The sequence below is a fragment of the Mya arenaria genome, chromosome 7 (genome assembly GCF_026914265.1).
Source record: "Mya arenaria isolate MELC-2E11 chromosome 7, ASM2691426v1".
Classification (NCBI taxonomy): Eukaryota; Metazoa; Mollusca; class Bivalvia; order Myida; family Myidae; genus Mya; species Mya arenaria.
This window is the reverse complement of record NC_069128.1, coordinates 21700748-21722677: the sequence shown is the minus strand read 5'-3', so window position 1 is coordinate 21722677 and position 21930 is coordinate 21700748. Positions and strand designations below refer to the sequence as shown.

Below are 21930 nucleotides of genomic sequence, written 5' to 3'. Positions count from 1 at the left end.
CTTTTCATTCACTTACGTTTTCAAATTATTCATAAATTCTGCATAGATTGCAAAGACGTTAATTGCAAAGACGTTAATTCCATATACATTTAGCTCTATGTATCAGTACAATGACGTCACGAAATTATCGATACAATATTCGTTTAATATTGAACATTAGGTAAATAGATGATGTTTTGTACTAATCAACAAATCACGAACAAATCAAATAAACACAAAACACAAAGGCATCCTGAGTAAATATGATCTTTATATTACCCTTTCTTCCTTATCACATCAAATACAAATCCATAAATACATGTATGATTATACTTCACATATTAAAAATTTTGAAGACTAAATCATTAAACAGCTACAAATCCGTTATTGTAACTCATTCAGGCATTCGTGCATGATTATAATCATGCCGTGTTTATAAACCTTCAGGATTAATTTAAATATGTTTACAACGTCGTCTGTTTACAAAATTGTCTTTTATTCTCTCCCACACTGTTAAAAGCCGTTTCCTTGTTTGTCATTGTCTCTCCAAACTGGTCAGGTTAATCCTTATGACAATAACATCCACCCTCGCAACATATGCCGCAGCACGAGGCTTTTAAAACGAAACCAACAACTATTTAGCACGAACACATCTTTATTAGCTGTATTCTTCAACATTTCATTTTAAATGGTAAATTTATGTCACTTATTTTGAATTTTATGAATATCATTGAATCCCATTTGGCTACAGATACTCCGCGCACACTTTTCACATGATCATTGATCAGATTTGCGTGTCTGTGACCCACTTTTATTCCTGTATCGATTAGAAAGCTTTCCCTCCTTCTTGTTTGCGCTAATTTTCATCCAAGAGTACTATCTATAGATTCCCAATACCGCGTCTGTACGTCACTCATCATACTACCGTTATGTGGAGAGAATTTCTTGATCTGAGGCCTCACGCTGTCAATCTCCAATGCTAAAATAAGAAACAGCCAACGAGCCAATGAGAATAGCTGTTACTTATTTTATCGCGATGCGGTATGCGTGTGACGTAATTCTACAGCTCTCTATGACGTATGGTGTTTCCCAATTGAATGTTGTACTATAGTTGTAATATATAAACTCGCATGTTAGTAGTATGGAAATCATTTGAGTAAAAGTTCCATGAGAGAGAGGAGCACAAACTAACACAGTGATATTCTGTTTTGAGATATTCTTGCAAAACATAAATGGATATTTAACAAACAAACAATATTGAATTAATCTGAATACAAATTTCATTGAGGAATTTCATTCATAAAAACGGACTTGACGCTGACAAACCGCTATTGTACAAATTGTGATAGAAGTTGTAAAAGACTGTTCAGCGTGTTTTTCTGTGCAGTTTTTAAATGTTATATTAAAAAATGGACTTCTACAGTACACACATATCTGGATGGATGTAAATGGATATACTATGTAATAAATCGTTCCAATCTGGCGCATGAACAGATATCTGATGATCTTAGCGGATATATACTAACAGAAAAGGAGCTCACCACCAAAATAACACCGAAAGCACAAGGTTTGTAATTTTAATTTTTGCTTTTGAATGTCACATGCTACTATAAGCTATTTGTAACCATCACTATCAGTAAATTGGCAGGGTAGCATTTTGTGCTATAAATTATTCCATTAATACTTTAACATCGGAGGTTTTACAGTTTGAAATCAAAAGGCTGACCATTTCCAAACGGTAAATTCCTATGCTTACCAACATATTAATAAAACGTGTCCAGTCAAATGATTTACATTAAATTTGTTAAATCAAAACAATGTGTTGTTTTCAATGGATAAGTCAAAGGTAATAATATACATGTATTAAACATTATAAACTGGTATGTGTATACAATGCTTATTTTATATAATAAAGGAATTTAAATTCCAAGGCAGTCTAAAGAAGAATTACGTAACAATAGTTCCTTAAATTAGACTCGGAACGTAAAGCCCGCGTGTTTCGCTACCCAAGGCGGTCATCCCAGCATTGACCAATGGCGATACATGTAGTTAGAACTCTACCAATACCTGATAGTTGTGTAGTGGGTGTTGTCTTTGCGTGGCGAACTGTGTCTCTTTGGCCTTAATCTGAGTGCCTTTAAACGAAATCTTTGTCTTCGTTTTAATGGCTCAAGCAACAATACGTAACGTGAAATGGACTTAGCAGACACAGCTTGCATCAAACTTAAAATAAAGTTTAGCAATAGACATCCTTCTTTGGATATGTTGTCTAAATAATGCAATTCATTCTATAGGGATAAGACAAATAGTCCAACACACAGTGTTTCAAAGAGAGAGAAAAAGACAAGCATACATACATACACTTAATACATTACATTTTTTAAGCGCTATTGTCTGTTTGTATATATATATATATATATATATATATACAAACAGACAATAGCGCTTAAAAAATGTAATGTATTTATAAAAAAGTAACAATATTACCAAGTAACACTACTCTATACGATGTCTCTTGAAATTGAAATGATTTTTAATATATTCTGCGAAATGAATTAGTTAACTTAAATGAGAAGGAAATGAGTCCACTACCTTTAGAAACTTAAAACGCAACTTCTTAAAAATAACAAAACGAAGGTTACTGTGATATGTATTACTAGTAATCATGGTTTAAGAATGTAATGAATGTATAAAGAAATAAAAATAGCTTTATAATAAGAGCAAAATCATATTTATCTTCAAATCAATGTGAAAATTGATGTAATTATAAAGTTCAGATTTCAGATGTTTTGATCTTCTATGGAAAACTTGCAGCATTTCCTTTAGAATAAAAAATGTTCTAATACGTATGTAATACTATTAAAAAGAAAATAACAGCAACTTAAAATATATTATTTTAATGGCAGACCCGCCAACTCGTTTTAATGTTCACTTGGGTGCAAAGTTGTTGCAATGCGACATAAATAGCACTCATATTGTTGAATAAAAATAGCATCTCAGCAGCTTACGTTATAATCCCAATCATGGAGTAATATCGATCTATTACAAAGATGCGCAAGTGTTTCTGCGGTGTTCTCGTCTGTAATGACGTATCCCCCACAACGTATGCTATGAAAATCCATTTTTAATCATCTGTTACTAAAAATAGTAACACGATGACGTAAAGAGGAATTTCTTTGACTATATTCTCAGAGATTATTGCTAAAAATAGACTATTGGTCTTAGACATGAAATTGACCTGGATTATATTTGCCGATAGTTTCTCCCTTGGACGTCTTAAAATTGTCTCTTTATGTTTCATTTTATTTTCAAAATGTGATTCTCAAGAAGAACGCGTACTTAAGTTTTATATTACTCTGAAAATCAGAAAGCAATATGGGCTTAATTGCATGTCATTTTCTATTTGAATGTGTTGCTGATATTCGTGCTATTTATCATTATAAAAGTTACTAGTTGTTGTTGATATGTGGACGGTGAATTCACGAAGCCAAACGGAATTCGATGAAAAAGTATATTTTTGTTGGGATGAAATGTTTATGTTGGCACTACGACTAATGTTTATAAACAATCGCTTTCACAATTGGCACCAATAATAAAACAATGTTCCAATTAAATGCCTGTTTATTTTTCAATTTAGCAAACAATTATCCCGACAAGGTAATTAATGTCGTGTTAGCGAGGTTTGTTTTTGTTTAATTCCTATGTTGAGCTAAATATCTCAGCAGGGTGGTATTTTAATAATAGGAATAACCGTTTCCCACGCGGGCTAGATGCCACAATAAACCGTCAAATCACCATTAATCAGTTACCGAAACTGACCACAACACGTATATGACAAGCATTCGCCTATGATGAACAGCTGAATGAGTTCGGCAATTTAGTGGGATAAAAAGAAATGAAAAAAAATTAATTATATGAATGATGTTGCTTTTCATTATGTTAATATGGGTAAGGGAGTTAACCTGGAACTGTATAACAATCGAATACAAATGGAGTAGTGCCCCTTGATCTTACTAGCGAAATTGTCATTTAATATATGTTTGTCCTACCCCATGACTTTAAGAGTTCAGAAAATTATAGTTCCAATTTCGCCAGTGCACGGGGACGACGACAATGTTGCTACTACAATCGAGAGTGCTGTACTTAACATAAGAGATAGGATGAGCAATGTGGTACCGGTGTGTGTATAAAGTAGTTCACATGGTGTACCACGAGTGAAACACATGATAGAACATTTATTGTTGAAAAAGGTCATAACAATTGTATAAATTTGGATACATATTTCACCAATCGTCGGAGCTTTTGACTTTGAACCAAATTTTGCAGGTGCAACACTGCACTTGGTTTACGGAAAATGTGAGAAAAGTACATTTAAAAAAATCGAACGATAATAGTGTGGTTGTTTTTTTGTGTCACATGCGAAGCATGGCAGTCTTCACTTTTTCATTTCCGAGCGATTGTTTAACGACTTGTTGTAAGGTCTTTAAACATAGTAGTATGATAATGGCCATGGTCACTAGATGATTCCTATTTAATTGTGGGGTATATAGGTCGAAGGGCAGTGTCCCGATTACCTTTACGAAAAGAATCATGGGCTCTTCAAGTAAACATTATATTTTTTAAAGCATCAGATTTTTATTTAAATTTTAAAAAAATGCAATTTAATATTATGTCGATTGTTATTAATTTAATTAATTTAATAAGTCTCTTTTTGTACGGACGTTCTAGAATAGTATATACATGGAGTTTCAACCCCAAAAAAGACATGTGCAGAGTAACCTAAAACTCTCTAAACAAAATCAATATGCGAGTGTCATGTTCCAGTATTTAATTTCGAAACAAATCCTACGTTCCTCTTCTCTGTCAGCTAAGCTCACGGAACGGTGGTCATTTAGCTAATTAACCTTCCTCTGAACAAGTGGACAAGATTAAACCCGACTACTCACACGTGACTGCTTAAATTGACCAATGGCGCGTGCTGAACCTGATTATCCGGTTATAATGTCACTCGTTCATTGATTGGCTGGACTATAATAATACTTAAAACGTCATTAAACCGGATCATACAAACGCCTGACTGTCACCCATGAAATTGCTTCAATAACATTTTCGGGATGTATTGACACTCAGCATTGTTATTAGGGAGTAAATTATAAATGAGCAGTCTTAACGCAACGGATGTAAAATGTTCAATTCAAAACACATGCACACTGGCACTGATTCTTCTATTAAAAATGGATAGCTAAACTGAGGAATGGCTCAATGTTCTTATAAACAGTGAATGAATGCTTCTATATGTTGGTTATGACTGGAATCAATGCCCCTCACAAACCGCGACAAGAACAAACTTCGCACTCGTACATTGGAAACAGAAACGATATAAAACTGATTAACATATTTGTATGTGTTAGTGATACTCAACGAACAAATACATCCAATTTTTGCGATTAAAATGTTGATAATAAAATACGCTAATATTTAATATTAAAAAGATTTGTATTACACCATGCTTGATAGTCGAACGAATTACACCCAAATCAGCATATCACTAAATACTAGTTTTCTGCAATGAAAGTGTAAAATTTATATAACCAATAGTACCAAATCAAATATAAACCTTTAACGCAATACCGTATTTTATATTATCAATTCCGATTAATAAATACATATTTCGCCTTCAGGAAACTAGTCAACAGATATGGCAGTTTGCCGCCTTTGGGGAAAACAGTCCAGTGTATGAGTTAACGACTCTTTTTTTTGCAAAATTCCGTATCAACTCCTAGTTAAGCATTGACTTTTGTTACAAGCTGTTGGAATGTAGAGTAAAGCATAGCTGTTCCATTGTTCTAACAATTGCTACCAATTGACTGCCGCGAATACGTACAGTAGCATACTCAAATATCATATATAGTTACAATTACTTTCATATTGCGCTCGAAAAGGTCAGCCTGATATTTGTATTGACTAAAGCCAATTGTTTTGATCTTTACTATGGCCGGGCCAGTTACACTAGACATTTACTAGGAAGAAGACAAAATGTCACTGAATGCCAACCTACCCTACAAACATATAAAACCCATGTAAACGGCGGCCATTTCTTAGTATTTCATGCAAAATCTCACAAAATGTTACCATATGAAATATACTCGTGTTCTATCAAATGAAACTAATTTTTATTTTGTTGTTTTGATTCAGTGTGAACGATCATTTAAAAATATTTAAAATGATTCGTCTGAAATATTCAAAACTTACTATAATAATAGATTTCTTAATGCATATTTTGGAGCTAGTTGTAAAAGATCGTCAGTGTTCAGAAATATTTCAAATGGGATTATCTTATGAATTAAACACCGTATTTCAAGAAATTATGTTGGTAAGTGAAGAAAATACATTTATTCATTCAGAAAAATCACGTTTTTTCCCTAATATTAGGTATGAGGGAGATCTCAGTACAGAATAAGCAGACCACGTTCATTTCCCATGCATACAGTGGTGTAGGTGCGATCGTAAGTTCGAGTCTCTCATGGCTGCTTTAAATGGACACCGTGGGGAGGGGGATTCGTTTCAGCTGTGCAGTAAGATTCCTGCTGAAATGCTACAAGTACTACATTTTCTGCCGAGAGTGACTTATAGCCAGACAAAGCAATACCTGCCAGTCATGTCATTAGAAAAACACCTTTACCAAAAACGTCATAACGTCACATATAGCAACCGAATGCGTCCATGTTAACTCATTTTAAAGGTGGATGACTCATAGTGCTTTTTTGTCATAACTGGTTTGAGTGTTTTCTTCAGTTTCATTTTCATAAGATGTTTTTAAATGTATGGATAACGGGCACAAGATATAGGTATGGTTGAATTTGTCTTGATTTCGCTGAACTTCAATGAGTTTAACTAGATTTGTAGATTTGAGCTCGTCTGTTCTTTAGCCTTCGGTATTTATATATGTGTCAAAATCTTGGTGTCGTTTTCGGGGAAGATGTTGGTGTCGATTTCGGGGTCGGTGTTGGTGTCGTTGTCGTCAGGGACGGTGTTGGTGTCGATGTCGGGGTCGTTGTTGGTCGTTGTCGGGGTTAATGTTGGTGTCGTTGTCGGGGTCGGTGTTGGTGTCGTTGTCGTGCAAAAACGTTCACATTTGCCCTAACACCAAAACGGATTAAGATATTCTGATGGAACTTGGTATGCATGTGTGCATAGACAGTGAACATATTTCCGCGACGCTCTTGTTAAATACTGGGCCGATAGTTCAGGACGTTGTTAAAATTACAATGTTGATAACGTCATTGCTGCTAACTTTGAAATATGTTTTGTTCCAAAAGTTAATATGGAAAAACGTGTGATCTGCAGTATATCTAATAAGATTTGAAACAACTGTTTCAGCTGTACTTGTTTTATTTAAAAATACGCTCATATCATCAACTGTATCACATTCAAAAGTTAACAACTGTGCAATTTATCACGTTGTTAACCGTAATAAAAAAATTAACTATCGGCCCGTAGTGGTTAAGTCATTATTATGAATTCAATGTATGAATATTGAAAAGTGATATGATATAAAAAGAAAGGAAAAAAAATAAGAGACATTAAAAAGGGTGCTGAGAAAATTATACAATTAGCAAATTGACTCTTAAAGTCCCATAGCGGAAATGTTGACATTTAGGAGTAATACCGAAATTGCGGAACAACGGGTCTAATATCCATCATTAAAATAATAGGTCCGTTATTGAGCGTTCAACGACAAAGACTAAATGTCAACCGGGGCGCTTACAAGTAAAAATAGTGAGAGAATATCCCACACACTACTTGTTTTGAAAACTCTAATATACTGTGCAAAAATAGTGTACATCAACTAACTGTATTGCATCATCATTATCATTAACAGCAGCAGCACCACCACCATCATAATCATCATCATAATCATCATCATTAGCAGCAGCAATATCAGCAGCAGGAGCAGCAGCAGCAATAGTATCATCATCATTATCGTCATCATTACCACCAGCAGCAGCAGCATTGGCATCATCATCATCATCATCATCATTAGTAGCAGCAGCAGCATTATCAGCATCATCATCATCATCAGCAGCAGCATCAGCATTATCGTCATCAGCATCATCATCATCATCATCATCATCAAGGGCTCTGTCTGATATTTATAAACAGTATTTCAGTTGTTTACTTCTATTTCTTGCAACTACAAACTTGTGAATTTCAAATGAAATTAACATTCTTTGCAAAGTTGTCTATTTGTAATAATCACCAGGAAATTACTATTGACAGTCTGGCATGCGATATTCGCTCACAATTGGCCGAGCAATGTAAACATGTTTCAATATCATTTCCAAGTCGCGCGTTCATTCGATATTCTGAGTGAAATTACTAATGAATATTCATCTAGATTTATTATTCTAGCCAATTCTCTATTCCACGAATTATGAATTTTCATAGAATAATCAACGTTCGGAGTTGTGAACCAAACTATTTCTGTGTCTTTAGAATATATAAAAAATATAAAGGAATAAAATAGTTTGCTATATATTTTTGTTCTCAAGTGCCCAAGAAAACATGCATGTGTGGTAAAGCAAATTCTGCATAGGTTATTTCATAAAGTATGGGAAAATTTCACAAAACTATGTATTCCTGCCGTTTTTGGAACCAAAATAACAATTGTTACTATGCAAACGAGTCGGAATTTGCACCGGAATATAAAGTTTTTGATAAGCGCGGTAAGAACTTGTATTTATTAATGATTCTGCAATGGTCAGTGTTTAGTGTTGTTTTGCTGATAAAAATGATTTTATTTTTGATGTTGTTGTTTTTGGTGTAATTGTTGCGGCACCACCAATAACAACAGCAACACAATACTGCATGATGATGATGATGATGAAGATGACTTTGGTTTCTCCATTATATATAAAAAATGACCAACTATTTTGTCGTTTGCTTGCAGGGCTTTCTTCTGAAGCTATTTCCGGTCAAGCCGCCACCGTGACCAGTCGCGCGAGTTCGAGCCCGGTGCACGCGCCAACTACGTCTTCACTCAGGCCAGTGATCAGCACATGCGCAGACGAATCCATGTTGCTCTTACAACAACAGGTACACTTTCACCGTCAGTTTAGGAACTCACTCTGTATACATGTATTACATGGCACTTTCACCTTATCTTACTGTCAAGCGTAAAGCGCTTTTATATGTATACTATGTAGAGTTTATTTTCATTTCAATATCATTTTCACTCACTCACTCACTCACTCACTCACTCACTCACTCACTCACTCACTCACTCACTCACTCACCCACCCACCCACCCACCCACCCACCCACCCACTCACTCACTCACTCACTCAATCAATCAATCAATCAATCAATCAATCAATCAATCAATCAATCAATCAATCAATCTCTAACTCTCTCACTCACTCACTCATACATTTATTTATTTATTTATTTATTTATTTATTTATTTATTTATTTATTTATTTATTTATTTATTTATTTATTTTTTATTGATCGTTTTTTTTATTGATCGTTTTTTTTATTTATATTCTTGTTTTTTTTATTCAAATGTGTATGGATTACAAATACAGTTATGTGAGTGAATTTAATAAATGAATGCTAAAAATAAATAAAACAAGAACAATTCAAGTCAAATAACAGATATCAACTAGAATAATAAAATGTACAAAACTATATGCGCACCGGTGATGATTGTTACAGGCAGTGGTCAAACATTAAGCCGGACTTAAGTGATCAGTGTCAACTAAGAGGTTAAATGGCTCCTAATAGGGAACAAGTAACGCCCTTTTCTACAGCAGTATGGATGCTGTGCGGCTGGGATTGAATTCGGTGCTGTTTCACCATGTTCATCATTAAGACACGTGTTTAGATTAAATCGGCGGTCACTTTAACCAAATTATTATGGTCGATTTACCCTCAATGGTAATGGTTTCTGTGGAAAACCGGCGACCGCAAAACAAGAAAAACGATGGCGTCAGATAATGTATCTTTATTTTATCGCCATAATCGTGGACGCTGAAATTAAATTAAATCATGTTTGTCACAAAACCCAACCGCCGTACGTTCATTGACGCGTGACAGACTTGACACGTGCGCCATGAGGCGGACAAGCTTTGCGCAGGCATTGAGCGCGTGTAACTGACGCGTGGATATAGTCGCGAGCGAATACAAATGGCCACAACTTGAAAGCTATCCTATTGAAGAAATGGTGAACCATATGTTTTACAAAATGATGAAACGTGTATTGGTAAAGTCATTGCGATTTTTACGAGTTTTTATTCACTAGTTAAAATGATTAACAATTACTAAAATGTTGCAGAGTTTTGAGATCTAAGATACGACAATTTATTTACACAATTTAGTTACACGGTAAACTATTTCTTGTTTTGCCTGGCCCCAATTTTTCGAAACTTCATAAGTCCCTTATAATAACAGGATTAAGCTAAGCTCACTATTTTTGTTTTTTAATAATTTGCGTTATATTTACTTCTTTAAGAGTTTTATACTTAATATAGGAATCACCTTTATGATAATCACAATAAACAATTTTTCATTTATCAATGTTCAATTGAAGTATGTATTTTTGGCTAATTGAAATAAGCTACTTAAGCCTGTTAACCTTAAGAAGTTTCGAGAAATTGGGGCCAGAGGATATAAACCTTCAGAATATTGGCCACGGCTTTGCTTAGCTGTTTCGGTAACTGGTAATATTAGAATCTATGAGAATGTGCAAAGAATAGACCAGCAAGTTTAATGACTTAAATTTGGCATTATACTTGTGAAATATATACGTCTTTTTCATCACGAGATTTGCACAGAATGGCGAATGGGAAATGCGTGTCATGGAAAAGGGGTAATATATAGGTGTATAAGATGTACGTGAAGTTAGCGGCTTAGCGGCCTAGCGGCGTGTATAAGACTAAAAAAAACATACGCACAATCATTATTACATACTTTCACTTTTGCTAGGATATGTATTTAATATAAGTATAAACATTATTGATAAGTTCCTGGCCGGATTTGCTGCGGGGAAAAATAGAAGAAATATTTTCATGGGCTTTTATAAGAAAAAGTATTATTCTAAAAACCTTAAAGTACTAAGGTATTGATTATAATTGTATAACATAACTGGTATTTTCTCGCTTGGTTTCGTTGTTAAAAACAACCGAAAGGTTGGAAAATAGGTACAAATAAGTACTAATATTACCTACTAAACTTTTGCCAAGATATATAACATAATATTTCCTCGCTGTTGTTGGAAATGAATGAAAATCAATAGATTCCTTCCGAGTGATATGATGTATCTAATCCATAGGTAACATTCTAAGGAAACAGTCCTTTTTGCACCTTGACATTTGTGGAGCTTCTCGTAACATTACGGGGCTTAAAACAGCGCAACCCACGCGCCGACAATCTTGTTCAATTCATAGATTAGATTAATACCGTCAATGGTAGATCTGCGGCTATTTTCTGCGAAGAATAGATACTTGAATGACATATTGAATGTGTAAAATTGTTTGGACATGTTTAGTTCATGACATATAATGATATGACTTTTGTCAGTCTGGTCCTTCCTGGCTTACTGAGAGTCTATGATGCTAATTTAGCTGATGGATAATATCGTCTTCATTTTGATTACATGCGACAAATAAAACGGAGAATACCAACAGATGAATGGAATTAGAAGAGAAATAAAATGGACGTGTTGAAAGTATTGTCCACTATTGTCATCGAACATACTTAAATAGCTTTCAATTTACGGGATAAAGAACATTTCATGGACGTATTAACATTTGATCAAATTACGAAGTTGTAGCTCGTAAATGGCGGCGGAGAAAGTTATGAATGAAAGGAAATTATGAAGACTGTTCTTAGTTTCGGCGTTGAATGATTTTCACAATGTAATTAGGTGGAATTTTGGGATTTCAACAGTGCTAGATACGATTTTTTAACGTTTAGGGATAAGTTGATATGAGTGATGAGCTTCCGGTTGAAAATGAATACAAAGATCAGGTAAATAACTCATTATGTGTTAGTATTTTACATAATTTGTCGACTATCACACATGTGATGGTAAGATACACGCTAGTTCTTGTCGCATTGCACATCCAAATACACCAAGTGGCAAGACCGAGAAGAACACATTACGTGAATGTAAATTATAATGATCAAATTCCACATTACGCGAAGAAGTTATATGTACACACCTGTCGAACTACACATTCAGTTATCGATATATACAAAATGTAAAGGTGAACTACACGTTATGTATTCAATTATGGATTTACACATAATCTGTACACTAGTGCACCCACCCACCCCTCCTAAAATCGTCCTAGTTTACTTTTTATTTCAATATACATGTGTAGTACCAAAAAGGTTACACCCTCTCTATTAAACGTGAAATCCTGGATCCGTCCATGATGTATTATTGTCGTTATACATTCAATTATCAAATTACACATTATACATTCAATAATCGAACTACACATAATGCATATGTGTACTTCATAATTGTCTTTATCAAACTGTACATAATGCATACGTGTACCTATATTGACGTTTTATCTTCCATTGTCAATCTACACATTGTATATATGTGTACCTTAATTAACGTTATATCTTGCATTGTTGTTCTACACATAATTCATATGTGTACCTAAATTGACGTTATATCTTCCATTATCGGTCTGCACATACTACATATGTGTACTACATTATTGTTATTACACAAAGGTTATCGAATTACACATAATGCATAAATGTACATGAATTGCCGTAAGGGGAAATTACATTCCGCTGATTACCCATATTGGGAATACAAAATAAACTAAGAAATAAAGTACGTGTTTAAAATGGTATCTAGATATTGAATTGATCATTTGAACGCAATGTTAACAGTTGCATCATTTTGGTTGTTTGACATTTCATGTTTTGAAAATAAAAATAAACAAATAAATGAACCCCAGCCAAACTTGTGACAGACCGTGTTACTGCGATAGCATTTAGAATGCATCTAACAATGCTGACACATACTACCTTAAAGTTAGGCTATTTGCTTGTCATATCTTTTTGTGGACAGATGGATATTTTTATATATTTAAGCAGTGAAAATATCAGTTTCATTTTGTCATTTCTGCTGTGTTCTATTTTTTGTCTTTTGCCACTTTCATATATGCTTAGTTTTATTTGGTTGTTTTGCCATTTTTTCATATGTGCTGTGTTTTATTTGGATGTTTTGCCACTTTGCCATATCCGCTGTGTTTCATTTGGATGGTTTGTCACTTTGCCATAGCATCTGTGTTTCATTTGGATGGTTTGTCACTTTGCCATAGCATCTGTGTTTCATTTGGATAGTTTGTCACTTTGCCATAGCATCTGTGTTTCATTTGGATGGTTTGTCACTTTGCCATAGCATCTGTGTTTCATTTGGATGGTTTGTCACTATGCCATAGCATCTGTGTTTCATTTGGATGGTTTGTCACTTTGCCATAGCATCTGTGTTTTATTTGGATGGTTTGTCACTTTGCCATAGCATCTGTGTTTCATTTGGATGGTTTGTCACTTTGCCATATCTACTGTGTTTTCTTTGGTTGTTTTGGGACTTTGTCATTTCTGCTGTCAAAATTCAACACCATTTCACACAGATCCACTTGGGAACGCTTACTCTGAAGTTTTACTTAAATAAAGACTGATCCTATTTATATCTTTAGGCTAATCGGTGACGTCACTTCCTGTTTTTCAGCCTATCTACAGCGGCGTCCCTAGTGTGTCGTCGGAATCCTTCCACCAACCAATCACACCGCCGGCAATCCCCGCCTCAATCGGTAGTGCCGACGTCGGCGTCTTCCCGTCTTCTACGTTTAGTATGGCGTTACAGGTACGCGTCCTCGTTCTCGTCGGAGTTTTAGGGGTTTAATTTCAGGTTTTAGAAATATCAACATAATAATAAAAAATGGGGTTTTCAAGTTTTAACGTCCATTAGTCATTAATAACTCTTTTTTTCAAACAATAAACGACCGCTATATAAAATATATAGTTTAGTTTCTGCCAAAATCTTTTCAGTGTTTTGTTTTCCTTTTTATTCTTTCATTTACGTGTATTTTTACTCAGGATCTACAAGTCGGTGGATCATTCAGTGAGGAGGACACATTCCGATCATTTTCCGGTGATTTTGGCGGAAGCGGCGACGTGTGCTCAGCAGCATCCGCCTCCTCATTCCAGCCACCTATCTTCACGGAACCCTTCAGCTACGAGGGGACCTTCATGCTAGAAAAAGACCTAGGCAAAATGGTAGGCCTCTTCCCCGAAGCGTCCGGACAAATGCCGACGTCAACGGCGACTTCCGCTGGAGTGAATACTCAAAAATACATGGACCCTTCCACATTCGATTTTCCATTCCGTAGTTACACAGCCTCCTCGAGTGATCAGTGCTGTTATTCGAGCCACCCATTCCCCGAGCACACGGCGACTTCCTCTCACGCGCCGCCACCGCCACCACCGCATCATCATCACCAGCAGTCCTCAGAGAAGCTCTACCACAGGGACAGCTCCACGATCGCTCCATCGCCCATATCTCCATTCTCTGCCCCCGAGGATCTCTCCCAATCTGTGTTCCCACATTCCGCGCATCAACAGCAATCATATGGGGAACCCCTTGATAGTAAACTCAACATCAATGTAAACATTTATCAGTCTCATCATCATTCCCAGCAGCAACAACAACAGCAGCAACATCAACTACAACAGCAGCAGCATCAGCACCAAGCGTCTCAGGTCCACGGGCGCCACGTCCCCCACGCCGCCTTGGAGGAGACGTCAATGATGCGGCGCTCGGAAGGGCGACCCGGACTTTATCAGGGATACGGCGCGTCGTACGGTCAGGTGTTCTACGGCGGCCTTCAGGGAACGGAGCGGCAGGGCATCGGCGGTCTGGAGACCGGATATCCACTCATGGGCCGCTCAATGTTCCACGCAGACGTTTCCGCGCAACACCCTGGCAGACATTTTGGCCGGCGGCCGTCATTGACCATCCCCATGCCATCACACACTCCTGACAGGTATCTATATTTTTATCAGATTTCAAGGTTTTATTGTTTTATTTATGAAGAAGATGTACTGATACTGCATTTTTATCATTTTACCATTGGCCTGAACACTTGAACATTTGGTTTTACGCAGAAGAAGTGTTTATTAAGGCAAGAAAAATGGGCGTTGATAACCATTGGTATTACCAATACGAAAAACGAAACAGAATTTCGACATTTAAAAATATACTGATTTTGTAAATCTAAAGCCTTTGTTTACAACAGTATGGAACTCCAAAAATACGTACAGTCACCGAAGACGCCGACGACCCCTAGCTCTACCCGGTCTTCTCCCGGAAGGGAAGGCCTCCAAAAGGAAAGTCTCCTCTGTGCCGTCTGCGGGGACAACGCCGCGTGCCAGCATTATGGCGTCCGCACGTGTGAAGGGTGCAAAGGTTTCTTTAAGGTATACAATAAGGCTCTACTTTCAACCGATTTCATCATTAGCAATAAACACAATTTTAGATCGCCGTTATATCGTATATTGTAAGTCTGAATATATATAAAAAAATATATATAAATAATTCATGGAAGGTTTAAATCCGTATAAATGCTCAATATAGTTTAGAAATATCACGTGCGATCAAGTTTACAACAAACGAACACATAAATTCTTAACTGATGGCGCTATTCTGTTTCTAAATAAGTAATTTCTCACGCTCACGAACTATTTTCTAGAAATAGTTGTACACGTTTATTTATGAGGAATATAATGAGGATGTCTTTTTTCGAAATATGTTGGCTATAAATAGGACATTCATTTACTGAATTAATGTTTCGTCTGGAAATGTATAGTTCAGCCTTTTATGAATTTATGCTCGTTGCATCTTACTTTATAAGAACTTTTACAATAAATATATAAGAAAAGTATTATGCAGGCATTAGCAGTATTGCATAACGTGATGTTTCGCAAAATTCTGAAAATTATACCTCTATAAATGTCACGATTGCTATTTGCACAGATGAAAAAAGTGATGTATCTTGTTGTCTCGGGAACTTCGACACCCCGCCCCATCCCCATCCTCCCAACGCCGAACAAGGCCTAATTATGAGTTGGCATCTTAGTATATACCAATGACCTGTCATTTGCCGGTACATTTATCAACATAAACTTATATATGTTATATATTTTAATCTGGCATTCTATATTTACAGAGAACGGTACAGAAAGGGGCCAAATACGTATGCCTTGCCGACAAAAACTGCCCAGTCGACAAACGCCGACGGAATCGATGTCAGTTCTGTCGGTTTCAAAAATGTCTCGCGGTCGGAATGGTGAAAGAAGGTATGGGAATTCATCATTCATATTGATAGCATAGCGCATCCTTCCATATTTGGCTCCAAACAAAGGCTACCTGTACAATCAGCAACAAACTTCACTAATAATATATTATTATTATTATTTTTATTATTATTATAATTATTATTATTATTATTATTATTATTATTATTATTATTTTTAATATTATTTTTATTATTATTATTATTATTATTATTATTATTATTATTATTATTTATTTTATTATTATTATTATTATTATTATTTATATTATTATTATAATACCACAGCACATACGTTCAAAAGTGCTATACACGTTAAACTTCTATACATAGTTTACATATTATAACATACAGTCTACTAGTATTATAACAACATCCTAGCCATACAAATACAACTATTTTTCTATGAAATGCAGTGATACATATATAAAGACATACATATACAAAAACACAAACATGTGCACGCATTAATTGAAGGAGTTATCACTTTCTATTTATATTGCAAGTTGCAAAATAGAAAAAAACTTGACATACATGTGGTTTACAGAATTGTGAAGAGCTTCACTTATATGAGTAAACTGCTCTTGAGTTCGTATTTTTTTGTACGCAATTTCTTAGCGAAAAATGAGATTTCTCGTCTAAAAATAAGCCAGGGTGTGTTCAACTAAATTTCAGTCACTTGGGAAATAAATAGGAACGTTTATCAATATCTAGTTCTGTATATGTGATAGCTGTGATAAACCTTTCTGTAAAATAAGTAAAATATGTTTAGCAGCCTTGTTTGTACCATGTACAGCAAAAATAGAAAGAGGAAGGGAAAATCTCTTGTATAAGGATACATTTATTTAAAAAAATGCACCATATATAGAATAATCATGGCATTAGCAATCAGAATAGCACCAAATGACCTCCTCACGTTTAACTTGTTTTCTACCCACTACAGACATGATATGTCTTAGAGAAAAGCATACAAAGGGAAAATATATAGGAAAACGTGTTAACTTTCGTATCTATAAAGTAAATAAGATATGAAAACATAAAAAAGACAGCTTTGTCTAAGTTCACGAATAGAAGAGACAAATATAAGTACGTGAAACACTGACGTTTCTCTCTGGTAGCATGACCATATTATCATATAATAAATATCAATATCATTGTGATTACCATGTAACAATTGTTTTCTAATCCTTCACAGTCGTACGGACAGACAGTCTTAAAGGCCGCAGGGGTAGGCTGCCATCGAAACCAAAGAGCCCTCAGGAGGCCCCTCCCTCTCCACCCGTGAGCCTCATTACGTCACTGGTGCGTGCGCATGTCGATACGTGCCCGGATGTCCCTTCACTTGATTACAGCAAGGTAAGATTGATAAATTGAATAATAAATTGCATGATCTATTTATCGATTGATTGATTAATTAATGGATTGATAGGTCAATTGATTGATTGATATGTCAATTAATTGATTGATTGATTGATTGATTGATTGATTGAGTGAGTGAGTGAGTGAGTGAGTGAGTGAGTGAGTGAGTGAGTGAGTGAGTGCGTGAGTGCGTGAGTGAGTGAGTGAGTGAGTGAGTGAGTGAGTGAGTGAGTGAGTGAGTGAGTGAGTGAGTGAGTGAGTGAGTGAGTGAGTGAGTTCGTTCGTTCGTTCGTTCGTTCGTTCGTTCATGAATTCATGAATTCATGCATTCATTTATTTTAACTGACTCTTCCACCATTATTTGGATGTAATATATATTGTTTCAAACATTTTCCCTTTTTATATTGTAAATATGATTACGTTCCCATCCCACTGTACAAAGTTCCTGGTACTGACGTTTTACAATCCCCTACTTATTATTAATAAATCCGACGACCCGACCTTAACAACCAATTACACATACCATTGTTGCACCCCAACAGTACAAAGTGCCTAGTCCGGAAGACAGTCCTATGGATGAGGTGGACAGGATCCGAACGTTTTACGATCTCCTCCTTCAGTCCATGGACGTTTTAAAGGCGTGGGCGGATCGGATACCGGGCTTTTCTGACCTCCTTAAGGAAGATCAAGAGCTGTTGTTCCAATCTGCGACAATGGAGATGTTTGTTCTCCGAATTGCTTACCGGTATGTTGAGACTGTACGTTAATTTTTATAGCAATTAAAAGAATGTGCTTAAAAGTTCACGAGAGTCATGATTTATAGGTGGCATTGAAGAGAGATTGGGAAAGATGCTGAACGCTATATCAGTCATCGAGTGGAACATTTTTTGCTTAAAGTTATTTTTTTATAAAGGCAATTAAAATATAGAAGCAGTGTATTCCATTCCATAAGTTTACTAAGAATATTTCCCATGTTTTAAGCACAGTGGCTTGATGACAAGATCTCATTAAAGTCACAATAAATCAATTCAACTAGCCAAAATAATAGTTTAATAATACCTTCAATATAGTACATTACCTTAAACATAAAATGAGAGTTGACAAAATGCAAAAGTACCCTATACTGTATTATGAACCATGGCTAGTTGAATTGATTTTTATATTACTTTTATGACCTCTTGTTATCAAGCAACTGTGGCTTTAAGCAGATACCATTTCCCATTTTTAAGCTAGTACCATTTCCCATGTGAGATGATGTTTTCAATCTGTACGTGTGTGTTTTCAGGATTCAGACAGGAGATGAGAAAATAACGTTCGACAACGGGCTTGTTTTACACCGACAACAATGCTGGGAAATGTTCGGTGACTGGATCAGCTCCATCATGGACTTTGGTGTCTCCCTCCATCGAATGACCATTGACATCTCATCTTTAGCGTGTATGGCCGCTCTAGCCATGATAACTCGTGAGTACTTATTTTCATTTTTGATTTCGAAGAAATAAATAAAAAACATGATGAGATATCATGCCCATTAAATTAAGATAAGCGTATATATCCTTTCTAATGTCAACAATTATTTATATTTTATTCCCATTTCATACACACACTTCATTCCTCTCCGGTTCATGCTTAAAAACATTCATCCCCTGTTCACTCGACGCTTCGTTCTATAAATAGTGCATGTGGTATGAAATCATTCATTTCCGTTTCATGCTTAAAAATAGACCATTCATCCCCTGTTCTCTCTACTTTTAGTTCTATAAATAGTGCATGTGTAATGACTTTTTCAGTGCGACATGGACTCAAGGACGTAAAGAAAATGGAAGAACTCCAAATGAAGATCATAGATTGTCTCCGAGATCACTGTACTTACAACGCTGATGCCCAAAGAAAACCGAATTTCTTCTCACTCATACTCGGAAAAATTGCAGAATTAAGGTATGTATATGTTCACATCTGATTGTAACTTCGTCTATATTATCTATCTGGTTTCACTGAAGCATTTCTGTTGTTGACAGAACATTGCCTGTAACATTTGCATTTCTCATAGTAAGTTGAATTATAAGTTGAGTCACGTTAGAAAATAAAACGAGAGTTTTAATAAAAAAAAAGTTAAAAACGTTTTAGATAATAACCCAAAAACTCGTTGCTGTGTACTAAACATAGATTAAGAAATTGTATTTGTAAATTCATTCTTAAATATGTATAGTTTTTATTATTATTATACTACTTCATATTGCAGATCTCTTAGTCGAGAGGGACAGGAACGCTTGATATTCTTCAAACTTCAAGGTCTATTCCCAACCCCGCCAGTGATAGAAAGTCTGTTCCACTCAAGCCAGCTTCCATTTTGAATAAATTGACGATGGAGCTCCACCTCTATTTAGGCATGCCACGATATTGCCGCACCCATTGTTTTGACTCTCCCGTAACCACGTAATTTACGTTACTTTAAAGGGAAATGGCGTATTATGACTTACTCATTTGTGTGTTATACAATGTTTTGTGTTTTAAAAGTACAAAGTATACCTTAAATCGCCCAGAATCGACTCGATGATGTATAACATCACTTACAAATGGAGAAAAATATGCTCTTCAGACACTTTGAGCTGATCCAATTTTATGTGACATGTACCTTTTTCTAGTCAAGTGTGTTTTAACCCGGTGACAAGACAACTTACGGATTAGATGAGTTTTAATTTCTAGTCAACGTGGAAATAAGCAAGACAATGCAGCTCAGACAAACCAGACTATAAAATAGAATATATGTGAATATTTATTTTGTGTTCTTCATAAACTTACACACGAGAAACTGGTTGGAGCATTAGAATCTGTGTAACTTATTGCATATCACTTTACGAGTTATTTGATGTGTTTCATGAAATTAATATTGTATCTTTGAACCGATTTGTTTACTGTTTTGTAAATTGGAGAAAAATAATCATCATCTACGGATATGTTGTAAGACCACTGTGTTACGTTTGTAGGTTCGTATAATACAAAAAAATATTTCCACCGATGTGTGACTAGTCATTCGTTCCATTGTTTATTGTATTCATTTACATTGCTGACTGTAATATTGTATGAAATCGCTCATATAACTGGACTTCTGTTGTGTTGTTGTTTATTCGAAATGTGCTGCCTAAATATAGTTTATGCTACAGTAAAAAAGTGCTTGCATTGCCACTATGTTCATGATTTTGTGTTTATAGTTGAATTTGTTATTTATTTTGTCTTGCAAAGTCATGTGCTACAAATTTATTTGTTTTATCTGTACAGTGAACTAAGTCATTTTATTTATTTTCAAGTTTCAATTTGAATGTTGTGCCAATGTTGTTTTGATTTTAATCATATTCAACAGGTTGTTATATAATGTTTAATGGTAATAATCTATGTGTACTGTAATTTAATTATGAACCCTTTACTAATATGATATTATTATTATTTATTTTGTTCCGACTGCAACGTTTGCTTTATCAAGAAATGTTTATTCTAATTACAAAACATGAATTTTATCCAAACGGTTTGCCTGGGCCAAATGGTCAGAGATTTTCGGAAAAGTGACCTCGCGCAGGTGAGAACAAAAGTGCATCTGTGGTTCTCTTGTTTTGAAAAAATAGTGTCTTTCTTTCATTATATCTAAACTTTAGTTATATATCTAACCAGGAAGGAAACACAGAGGAGATAGTCCTATGATGGTACGAATCTATCTTTGTATTATATATCAAATGTAATCAGACACTTACTCGGAGACATTGTATTTTCTGCACATATTAATTATATATTTATTTATTTATACATTCTATGACGTAATTGTCAAATATGTTCGTGATATGAGTCATGTTTCAAAATGTCAGGATCATCTTGCTATTGAACAACGACCTGTGCTATTATTATAACTAATTGATATTGTTGTAATTAAACTATCAATATGCTATACCTTGGGCTGGGCTTATCAACACATCTAAATATATATATATATATATATATATATATATATATATATATATATATATATATATATATATATATATATATATATATATATATAAATTTGAATTATATAAATCAAATCTTACAAAACGCGTTTTACTTCTTATTTAGGTTGCAAATAATATAAAAGCATGGTGACTAAACAAGTTTCTGTCTCTGTGTTCATAAAACATAAATCCCGGCCCAAATTTCTCAAAACTTCTCAAGTTCCTTA

The 21930-nt window shown here is 35.1% G+C and overlaps 1 protein-coding gene across 4 annotated transcripts; it reads left to right on the top strand.

Moving 5' to 3' along the window:
- The first annotated feature begins 1165 nt into the window (after window positions 1-1165).
- Window positions 1166-21680, top strand: LOC128241872 (nuclear receptor subfamily 4 group A member 2-like). Of its 4 annotated transcripts, none has more exons than XM_052958985.1 (11): window positions 1166-1546; window positions 8930-9075; window positions 13742-13876; window positions 14110-15056; window positions 15309-15489; window positions 16239-16368; window positions 17560-17720; window positions 18266-18468; window positions 19009-19187; window positions 19514-19661; window positions 19966-21680. In XM_052958985.1, exons 2-11 carry the CDS (start codon window positions 9055-9057, stop codon window positions 20075-20077), a joined length of 2217 nt encoding a protein of 738 aa, XP_052814945.1. In that variant the 5' UTR covers window positions 1166-1546; window positions 8930-9054; the 3' UTR covers window positions 20078-21680. The 4 variants fall into 4 exon arrangements, with proteins under 4 accessions (XP_052814945.1, XP_052814946.1, XP_052814947.1 ...); XM_052958986.1 differs by lacking the exon at window positions 1166-1546 and adding an exon at window positions 6245-6352; XM_052958987.1 differs by lacking the exon at window positions 1166-1546 and adding an exon at window positions 8623-8705.
- The last annotated feature ends 250 nt before the right edge of the window (window positions 21681-21930 follow it).

Bases quoted from the DNA above. Each gene is read 5' to 3' on its own strand.
- LOC128241872 (XM_052958984.1), top strand. From the start codon at position 11,968: ATGAGTGATGAGCTTCCGGTTGAAAATGAATACAAAGATCAG. The intron at 13,877-14,109 runs GTACGCGTCCTC...ATTTTTACTCAG, and splicing joins CGTTTAGTATGGCGTTACAG to GATCTACAAGTCGGTGGATC. The intron at 19,662-19,965 runs GTATGTATATGT...TTCATATTGCAG, and splicing joins GGAAAAATTGCAGAATTAAG to ATCTCTTAGTCGAGAGGGAC.